Source organism: Toxotes jaculatrix, chromosome 8, assembly GCF_017976425.1.
Source record: "Toxotes jaculatrix isolate fToxJac2 chromosome 8, fToxJac2.pri, whole genome shotgun sequence".
Classification (NCBI taxonomy): Eukaryota; Metazoa; Chordata; class Actinopteri; family Toxotidae; genus Toxotes; species Toxotes jaculatrix.
The window spans coordinates 1,189,044-1,199,898 of NC_054401.1; the positions used below are offsets into that span (position 1 = coordinate 1,189,044).

Genomic DNA, 10,855 nt, shown 5'->3' on the forward strand with positions numbered 1-10,855 from the left:
ATTTATCCTCAGACACTGTTTATGATCAGGTTTCTGTTCAGTTTAGTGTTTTTGGCAAAGAGACAAACAGCACAGGACAAAGAAAGGACAGAGGACATGCCTCCATGTGTCTGGTTTGTATCTGATGATCTGATAATGGAGCCACACTGCCACCGTGTGGTGAAGTCAGGCTGCACAGGAAGATGATTTTTTGCTTTAGTCTAAATCAAAGGGGGGAGTTGTAGGTTTCAGCAGTGAGGATCACTTCTGCGTTCAAAAACTAAAAAAACATATTTACAGCCTGGTACATTTTTTGTTTTTGGTATCTATTGGTAGTTTCCACCTCCGTGAACACTGTGGGGGGTGATTTTGTTTTGTATCACAACCGTTTTAGTGTTATTTAGGCTTAAAATTCTTACATAAATTAAGTTGAGTGACAGCCCCATAGACAGTCACTGGGAGTTAGCTCTTTGCTAAAGCATCGGCTGGGCTAGGCGGCTACATCCAGAGGCCTCCAGCTACCTCCAGCGGTGGACAGGGGCTGCAGTGTCCGTGGTTGTTTGCCAATGTTCGGATAGGTTTCTGTGACAGTATGGCTTGTTGTAGTGTAGACTGTACTAACCGACCGTCGAAGGAGTCTGTGTATCAGTGTTTTCAATAAGTAAATTTCTCACTATTTTACCTGGATGTTTGCGCTAATTAGCAAGTATTAGCATATTTGCCGCTGGTCACTGCTGATACACATAGAGGACCGGAGCAGCTAATGTTAGGAACGCTGTTGCGGTGTGTTCCGTGCTCTCAGAGTCCGTTTATTGGCTACAATTTTATTTCGTCTCATTTTTTTCATCTTATACAGTCTATGGTCTAATTTCAGTTTCAGCTCTGAATCGTGTATAAATACAAAGATCATAACTTTGATGGCACCGTGTTTCACACCCTGAGCTCCACCGTGTTTTAACATTTATAGTTATTAGTTAATTTGCAACTTTTCCATACACAACATCAGGATTCAGTCACAGATTAAACTACACAACATTATATAAAGCCCCACTCCAACATAGAACATTAACATGCTGCTTTCATGTTAATGCATCAGTGATTTACAGTCATTAAAATCTCATAATTACACTGAAAGCGTCAGTTTGGCTTCATGATGCTCTGCTCTGTGTAAATATAAGACTTTATTGATCCCATGACAAAGTCACATCAACACAAAAACTAGTGTGTTCATTTTACTGAGTCATCGCTTGTCGGGAAAATTACCTCTGACCCCTCTCCCCACCTCCGCCCCCCATCCCCTGCCCTCCTGACACACATACAGAGTGAACATTGAATTGACATGAAGCATATGCATTGTTATGAACAATGAATGGAGGCTATCGCGCTGTGATGCAGCTGTGAGCGTGTGCTGTTGGACTTGTATCCTTGTGAGGACCAGTCTGAGTTTGAGACCCTCATAGTGAGGACATTTTGTCCAGTCTGCACCTGTTTTAAAGGCTGTTTGAGGGTTAAGACGTGGTTTAAAGGATAAGGTTAGAATTAGGTTTAGATAAAGGCCCGGGGTTTGGGGGGCTGAGAAATGTCTTTGGCCAATGAGAGTCCTCACAGAAGTGTGTGTGTCTGTGTGTGTGTTGGGGGTTGCAGCAGCTTGTATATGATTGTTCTGTATTGTCTCTGACCTCTTTAACAGGAGGACTACCCCTCTGTCTCTGTCCTCACTCAGTCCTGACCTAGGACTGAGTGACATTTAAAAGCTATGAGAAATAAATAGTGTAATTTTTATGTTTTTTTGTATAAATATGTTTATTTATTCATTAATAAAATGTTCCTGTAATTATTTGTATTTCTTACTAAGGCAGTTATATTTTGATTAACCTCAAATGTCAGTGTTAGAAATAACATTTTAGAAAACATCATAGTATAGTAAGGCTATGTTTGTACTGTGTTTATCATGTTAGTTTAGGGTGTTAGCATGCTAACATGCTCTGACTGACAGTGCTAACATGTCGCCGTTCAGCAGGTATAATGTTTGTATCGTGTCTATCGTGTTGGTTTAGGCTGTTAGCATGCTAACATGCTAACATTTAGCTAATTAGCAGCAAACCCAACGGACAGCTGGGGCTGATGGAGCGACTCTGTCTCCTGGAAACGCCGTTTTTATGAATGAAGGATGCTCAGCTTTTCATTTTTACTGGCTAACGATGGTTTGGTAGAGTCATTAATTCCCTGTGCAGCTCAGAGGTCACTAACAGCGACCGGCTACTTTTAAGGTGGAATGTTTTCCTGCACGTATCTGACCTGTGAGCGCCGTGTTTAAATAGATGTGGTCTGAGCGCCCTCAGTGAGTCTCGGGTGCATTAACACCTGAACTCGGAGCTGCTCACCTGTGATCGGATCACCCGAGTCACCTGTTTACCAGGTTCACAGAGTCCCGTCTGTGGTTAGTGATCAGGAAAGGTGGTGGTTGTTTTGTTTAGATGTAGATAAACAGGCTGTGTCTGACGTCACTGTGAAGGTTTTGTGTATTGAACCAGATCAGGATCTTTGTCTATGTGTGTGTCTGTGTGTGTGTGTGTCTGTCTGTCTGTGTGTGTGCGTGTGTGTGTGTGTGTGTGTGTGTGCGCGCGCGCGCGCCGAGGCCACGCTTTCCCAGGCCGACACAATACACTCACTCTACAGGAGTTTGAGGGGGGGGTATATAGAGGGAGGCCTCTGACCGCCAAAACACCCCATATATAACACAGATACCCCCCCTCACACACACACACACACACACACACACACACACACACACAGGACTGCCAAGCCACCAAACTTGGGGTGAATGTCACTATTCAACCTTTTGTCATGAGTGTGTGTGTGTGTGTGTGTGTGTGTGTGTGTTTTCATGGTCTCCTGAAGTCAGATTTCTGACACGTTGATGTTTCAGTGTTTTTCCTCATTAGCACCTGCGTGTTTATTTTGACATGTGCTGGAGGTTTTCTTTGTTTTTCGTGGTTTCTGCTCGTCTCTGCTGCAGCGTTGTTGTTATCTCAGTCAGGCTTCATTCACAGGAAGGTTGTTCTGAGCCTTTTTACCCAGAACTTACTGGGAAGAAAAACGGTGACCTGAGCCACTGAACCTTCCTGCAGTCTCTAAAATGGCTCCCAGAGGTTTCCAGAGTCAGTGTCACTGTGGCGTTTGTGTTGTAGTTTAGCTTCAGATGCACAAACACAGCTCAGAGTACAGTTCATCTGATTGTTATCACACTTTCAGCTTATTGTGTTGTTAGTCTGTGGCTTTGTGTTTCAGTCATCTGTTTTTGTCTTTTATCTTAACAGACAACCCACAGAGCATTCTGGGAAATGTAGGAAGTTACCTAACTGATGGAGGTAAAGCTGGTTTCAGCAGAGTCTGAGCATTTCATGTCCACGACAGTGTCTGGCTGCAGGAGAGACACCTGGGAACCAGAGGTGAGATCACACCTGGACAGAGATCAACATGTGACTGTGCAGACTCTTCTCCCTTTGTTTGATGTGCTACTCTTTCTGCTGACTCATCCTCCCCCTCTCCCCCCCCAGTCTGAAGCTCTGTAAAGAACCAAACCAAACTCAGCTAATTTCACTTCATTTATTTAAAACATTGCAATATAAAAGAAAATTACAAATTTGACTTGCTCTATTTACAGAAACATACATTCTTAAACATCTACACACAGTTTACATGGTTGGTTTGTTCACTGCAGAGTCTCCACCCGGCTGCGGAGGTTTACGGTCGGAGGTTTGTTCGATCTCTCGGCCGTTTGGCTCGCTCAAGCTTAAATTAAGAAGCTGTACAGTTCATCGGTTTGTCTTTTAAAGGCACTAAGAAATGACAAGCTAGTGTACAACATTTAATGAGGAGCTGTAATTCAACAGGTGTCACAGAGCAAAATCATAAATAGTTTTTGCCTTTGGCAGTGATCAAACTGAGCTCATTCATTGAAAGATGTTTTTTTTTTCTTTACATATGAACAGACATTTTTTTTCTTACATACTTTTTCAGGCTTTTTAATAAATACAAGCACGTAAAAGCAAAAACTTTGCACAATTGTCAAGTTTTCCAGGAATGTAACAAAAATGTGCAACCAGGTTGCAACAGGAAAAATAAAAATTAAAAGGGAATTCTGGAGCCGCACGAACAGGTCAGGTGCATTTAAACACCCCGAGGACGTTCAACAGCAAATCACACAGCTGATTGTTCATTTGGCTCAAATAGCTACGACACACACTTTGTTCCTCGGTGGCGACGATAACGAGCATAAATCCGTTTACACGCGATTTTAATGGGACTTGAGACGAGAATAATAATCAGAACAGAACTTTCAGAGTGGAATGCAGTTCGTTATAAGAAACACAGAAAACGAGAGATTCCTCATTTCCATTCTCCTGAGAATCTGACTGAAGCACCATCTGAAAGCGTTTCAGGTTCAACAGAACAGCACCAGCAAAACTCCCCGAAAACACCTGACAGGTAGGAAATGTAGTTTCTTCTGAAACCAGGAAAACAAAAACAAAAAACTTCTCCAGTCTCAATCAGTGGACTGTGAGACAAAACATGTTCTGTTTTGTAAGGTACCTGCTGCTGTGGGGAAAAAAAAAGTTTTAAAAAGTTACCTGACAATCATAGCTGCAGTTTTATAAAAGCAAATAAAGTCAGAACTTAGTGTTAAAATAAAATCCGACGCGTGCGCCGTGAACTTCGTCTTTCCCTAAAATCGCGTCCCGTTTGTCGAGGACCTGATGTGGTCTGAGAGGTCGGTCATCGCTTCAGGTCAAACTGTGGAGAGGTAGCGTTCGTTGCTGGTCACGTCATGTCCTGCTCAGGGATTGGCTGGTTTCTCTGTGCTGCTGGGTGGAGTCAGGATCACTCCCACAGCGACAGGCGACATCTGACAGTCCAGGCTGTCGATCTGACGCTCCTGAGCTTTTCTCTGCAGGACGGAGAAAAAAAAAAAAATTAGTGTTAGAAGGAAGAAGTCATCTTTAAATTTAAGAAGCTATTAAACCACAGACCCATGAAATTTGCCTGTGCTGCCTCTGAATTCCACACGTTACAGGTGTGAAATGTCTTTGTGTTTTAAACCTGTTGACTGAACTGTCTGAGACACGGGTCCAGGATGTGAAAGCGTGTTTCTGTGTGTTGCTCACCAGCAGGTCCAGATAGGCCACGTGTGTCTGGATGTTGTGTCTGTCGTCGGCTTTGACTTTGGGGAAGTTCTTGAGCTGTGGCGTGGCTTCGGATCGCAGCGTGTCCATGAAGGGACTCATCCACCGAACGCAGGGGGCCACGCTTTCCCACGTCAGACCTGACAAACACAGGTGAACAGCACGTGAGCAACATGTGACAGACGTTTGTAAAAACACAGATCTGCTGTGAAACTGAGTGAAGATCAGGTCGATGGACAGGTAGTTCAGGTTTCTATTGTATTCTATTGATGCTGTGATGCTTTGCTGTCTCTTTTTTCTGTACATTTTATGAAACCTGCAAAACTTCACTGCTTTTTCCCCCCAAATTAAAATCTAGTAAAGAGTGGTTATAGAACTGATGATCAGTTATTGTCAAATATCAATACCACATTGATTATGGCCCCAAAACTAATATCTGACAGGCAGCAAACATCTGTTCATTTCATCCTGATATGAATTTTACTATAATTTTTACAGTCGTCATCTCATTGAAATATATATTTAAAAAAAAAACCACATGGTTCAAGTATCAGGTTTAACTCCGTCGCCGCGGCTGAGCAGGTATGAAAATCAAACCTACCTGAGACTTTATGAACAACGTCGAAGGTGAAGAAGTGGCAGAATGCAGCTGCAGCAAGAACACTGTAGCTGTAGTCCAGTGCGCTGACGTCCATTATACACAGATCTAACAACTGCAACACGAGAGGAAAACGGGTCAGTGTGTCTGAACTGCACCGTTTACAGAAGTCCACTGATCTGATTCCGTTTGTTCAACTGCTCAGTGCAGCAGTGAAACGGGAAAAGTGACTTTCAGCAGGTGTGACGTACCTGTGTGATCTGGATGTACGTCTCCTGTGAGAACTGCGGCACCAGGAAGTTCTCGCTGTCCTTCTGGGCTTCGACCTGAGCGTACAGCTTCAACCAGGAGATGGGTGTCTCTGGACAGAGACTCCAGTCCAACGCCTGCAGGACGAGACCAGCGGCGCGCAGGTTAACACACAGGCAGAGACAGATTTTCATTCTTAGCCATCATAACCAAACTGAACTCCACATGTGGCTACAGAGGTGATGTGTTGTGTATCTACTGTTTTACAACACGAAGAAAACGTTTGCACGAACGGTACAAAACGGTCTCACAGAGCTCAGTACGAGTGAGTCAGGCTGTTAATTTACCTTCAGCATGAGAAGCTCCGTGCGCTGGATGTCCCACATGTCGCAGGCTCCGTCTGTGACGTAGGCAAACTCATAGATTTTAGGAGGGTAGATCTCCTGAAGGGAAGATGGAGAAGAGCTGCTGTTACAAACTGAGGCTTTCCTTCACATGAAACCACCTTTGCATCGATGTTTTTACGGTTTCTCCATTTTAAAATTGGCTGGTTTTTCAGACTGTGGACATGTTGACTGCCCTCCTCGCTCAGGTGATCAGGGACTCACCTCGATCTTGGAGGCGATGAAGAGCGCTGTGATGCCGACGAGCTGCAGGCAGTCTTTGCTGAAGTTCTCCTGAGTCAGCATGTAGCGGTCGAAGTAGTCCTGAGCGAGGTAAGCCGTCTGCCGGTGGAGGCTGTACACCTCACTCACCTGTGGGGAATCAGGACATTCAGAGAGTTTCAAGACCTGCAAACAAACAAACAAAGGATCTGAAACCAACAGGTTCAGCTCAGGACTCACTTCGAGCAGCCAGTCCAGCAGAATCGCCCTCATCTTTGGCTGCAGCTTTGGATGCCGCTGCAAGTAGCTCTTGTCATGAACGTACTTCAGCTCCTTGTTGAGCATCTTGATCCACACGTCGTCTGAACTGGCCCAGCTGGAACAGAGAGGCCGAGTCTTACCATCTTTTCGTTCACTTGTTTGTCACAGTATTTATCTTGTTCGTTTCAAATCTATTTGTTACTGTATATTCACTGTTTGCCCCACATCTGCTTGGTGCAATAAACCTTAAAACTGCCATTAATGAAGAATCTATTTCTTGAAATGAATTTGAACAGGGATTCAAGAAACCCAGAAACTGGATCGACTCTCAGCTAAAAGAAATGATTCAAGGAGAACGAGGGCATTAAACTCTGAATAGAGCCGGGCGGAGTAACAGCTCAGCAAACAAAAGACACAGCGTCTCAGCATGAAGTGTCGGGACACAGCAGCCTCGCTGAGGTGTAAAACACAGTTACCTGAGGCGTGGAATGGGGGAGGCCTTGATGAAGAGGTTTTTGAATCTGTACTGTTTGAAGCTGGACGGGTCTGCGGGCTCCAGCTCTTTGTGGGGAGTTTCGATGAGGACGCATGGACTCGCTCCGTCCTCCGACCAACACTTCTGAAAAAACAAGGACAAAGGATGAATCAACACAGACGGTTCAGACAATCAGATGTAGACACGTTAATCTGGTCGCAGCCCTGCATTCATTCAAAGTTCACATTTAACTCAGGAAACTTCAACATTTAAGAGTTCAACTGCCACTGGAGCTAAACTGTGTCCCCATGAGGTTAAGATGAGGTACTGCATGGTTGCAGAATATGCTGCACACAAATGAGACAGTACATAAACTGAAGTAACAAAATGGACGCCTGTTATACTGAGATGATGCCTGACCACAGAGTTTTACTGTACATTATATACAAACCTATAAAAATACTATAACGTGATAATAGTTTAAAAAAAAAGGGGCAGGTCACCCTGAAAGGGAGGGGTAACAACACTCAGATAATAAACTAGTAACAACACACATTCTGGGCTCAGCTCTTATCAGTTACACACACACACGTTCATCTACAATTAATAACATGCAGACACACTGACCTGTATTTCATAGCTTTGTTTCTTGGCAGCTGGTTGTAGTTTGTTCTTAGAGGGCTGGAGAAAGAATAAAAATAAAGTGGTGAGTCAGTGTTTGAACTAACAACTACAACCGGACAATAAACCTGAGACTAAAATCTAATAAAACAAAGAGAAAAGGGGCTTCACAGGAAGTCACTGAAACATTGACAATAATAGGAAGAGAGAAGAAAATCTGAAATCACACACATGATATAAACCATTAGAGAAAGAAAACACAAACCTCTGATTTTCTCTTCTTCAGTGGGGCTCTGGTGGTCGGCTCAGGTGTGTTTGAATCTCTGGCTTGAAGTGTGATGCGACCACTGCAGTAAAAAAAAAAAATAAAAAATTTAAATGGCATGAACATCACAGCTGCAGGTTCAGACACACACCGCTTCACTCAGAAAATTTGGAGACTGTCAATTAGTTAATCATTTCTGCTGTCCAAATAATGATTCTGGGATAAATGTACATCGAACTACATGCTTTACAGTTTACAGTTTTGTTTTTTTTCTTTACAGTGTACCCCCCCAGACCTCAGTTTGAGATCAAACACCAGCAGCTGCTTACCTGCGTCTGAACATGGTGTCGACTGTATTTATGGCTCCGCTGCGCAGGAAACAAAAAGAGGAACAGGTGAGATTTATTTGCAGATTTAATACAGAACACATAAATACAGACACCGTGAAACACGGGGGCCGCTGACAGAATCAATCCACTTCTCCTGGAACCATTTCATCAAAGTCCTGAGGCCATGTTCTGGAGCCACTGGGCCCAACAGTCACAAGTCTACAACACATTAGAGCTCACTGTATGTGTTAGCCCTGGGGGGGTTATATAAGCCTTCCACAGCACAGAACCAAGTGTTATAACTAAAATAATGTTATAAAGAACCAAACTGGCTCCTGGAAAATCCTGAAGGAGCCGCAGGAGGAAACAACATACAACAGGCTCAGTGTGGACCTGGTTAGAAGCTGTGGTTAGCTTGTGGTAACAGATAAAGTACGTTACCCTGTGACCGCAAATAAAGAGAAGCAGAGAAGCTCCACAAACGCAATAAAAGGTCGACTAACTAAAGCTAAAGACCGAGCTAACCACAGCTCCATGCTAAATGGATGTAACAGATAAAACTGATGATAAAGAGCCGAACAGAGCAGCCAAGTTCTGCGAGCTAGTGTGGTAGCTGCAGCCAAAAAGGAGGGGGGCTGCTTGTTCCCTCGATTTCAAACAAAAAAAGCTCGAAAATGCTGCGTTTCAACCCGAGTTTCTCATCTTCAGCGATAAAGCACACGTCTAGGGACATCTTTGGTGCAGTCTAAATGATGAAAATGTGAAAATATTAACTTTATTTGAGGACTTAAATCCAAAGACGCGCCAATTTCCGCAGCGCAAAAGCGGGAGGATTTGAGCCCTTCCTCCCCGAACCTCCACCGAGTCTGCGGGGGAAAACTGGCAAAAATCACCGCTAAAGATAAACCAAACCGACTTATATCCAGGCTCGACTAGCAGAATAAACGCTTGGGAACCACATATCTAAAAACTAACGTATTTAAAGTCCGTTAAGTGGCATTAAAGTCGGGTAAACCGATTGAACCGCGACGCTAACTTGTGGAGGGGAGCTACTGTAATTAGCAAACTTAGCCCGGTAACTGCAAACTAGGTCAACTATAACCAGCTCAGTTCGATATGCACATAAACTGCTGATCTGCCGATTTTGCATGCAAACAGCTAAATATCTGCTTGATTTGGGAGAACGAGGAAAAAAATAGCTCAAATACTTTTCGGAGGGTTTTTTAAGTTACAAGAGCAGCTTCTGTGTTTTAACAGATCAGCTCCATTAAAGACAAAAAAAATTTGTCACTCCACACACACCGAGGATGGCATGCAAGATTCACCCCAGGTGAAGAAAACTACAACAGCAGCGAAACCCCCTTCAAACAGGTCAGGATATTCAAACACTGAGATGTGGCTGCAGTCCTCCGCTGATCCACATTTAAATCCACTTGACACAAAACTGCGTAGGAAAAACTGAGATTCAAGGTTGAAACTCACGTTGCGAAACGTTCAGTACATTCAACAGCACACGTTTGTCATAAAAGTACAAATATGAGTATAAATGCGATCTCCGGCTCGGTGGTCTTACCTCCTCAGTGAAGAATGAATGAATGCATCAGCTGTGGCGCCGGCGCCAATCCTTATATCCGCGTATGCCTTCTGTTGCCACTGCGCATGCCCGTTCCCGGTTCACAGAAACGCGCTAAATGTTTAAATTTGAAGTGAGATTTTCACAAACGAGCAAAACTGAAATGTTTAAACGGCGCCAGGAGACCCCCGTTAGCGATAAAACGGCCGGACAGCAGCGTTAGAAAGCCGATAAACGGGTTATTTACCGCGTTCATCCGGAGCTTACGTTCATTTCTAACGGACACGGAATCGCCGGGAGGTTTTTGAAGTGAACTCGGCTTTCCGTACGTTCCGGCTGAACTTTAACGGCTCGGTACACGACAGGAATTCATCTACAGGCGGAATACTCCAGTAATTTCTTAACTTTAAGGAGTTATTCGCGATTTCTTTTCGCGGCACCGGAACAGCTTCCGCGTGCGAGCCCCGCCTGTGGGAGGGGTCTCTGTGACGAAAAGCCAATGAGAGGGCGAGCAGCGACAGCCGCGTGCTTCCTCCGCAGAATGTAAACAGAGGGGGCACGTGGGTGCGCTGTCAAAGTGCACCTCTGCTGATGTGAGCGTTTACTTCTGTTTATAACTTATTTTTAAAAACTTTTGAAGTGTACACGTGCACATACTGTACATAAACAGTGCAATGTTTATTCCAGCGCACGTACAGTCCTGTACACCCCTGC

The 10,855-nt window shown here is 44.1% G+C and overlaps 1 protein-coding gene across 1 annotated transcript; it reads right to left on the reverse strand.

Moving 5' to 3' along the window:
* Positions 1-3,582: 3,582 nt before the first annotated feature.
* ccne2 (cyclin E2) lies at positions 3,583-10,280 on the reverse strand. The gene is made up of 12 exons (XM_041044673.1): positions 10,142-10,280; positions 8,569-8,607; positions 8,240-8,321; positions 7,981-8,034; positions 7,355-7,497; positions 6,858-6,993; positions 6,621-6,767; positions 6,360-6,455; positions 6,015-6,149; positions 5,767-5,878; positions 5,148-5,305; positions 3,583-4,930 (listed from the first exon to the last, which is right to left on the reverse strand). Exons 2-12 carry the CDS (start codon positions 8,580-8,582, stop codon positions 4,820-4,822), a joined length of 1,188 nt encoding a protein of 395 aa, XP_040900607.1. The 5' UTR covers positions 8,583-8,607; positions 10,142-10,280; the 3' UTR covers positions 3,583-4,819.
* Between the last annotated feature and the right edge of the window lie 575 nt (positions 10,281-10,855).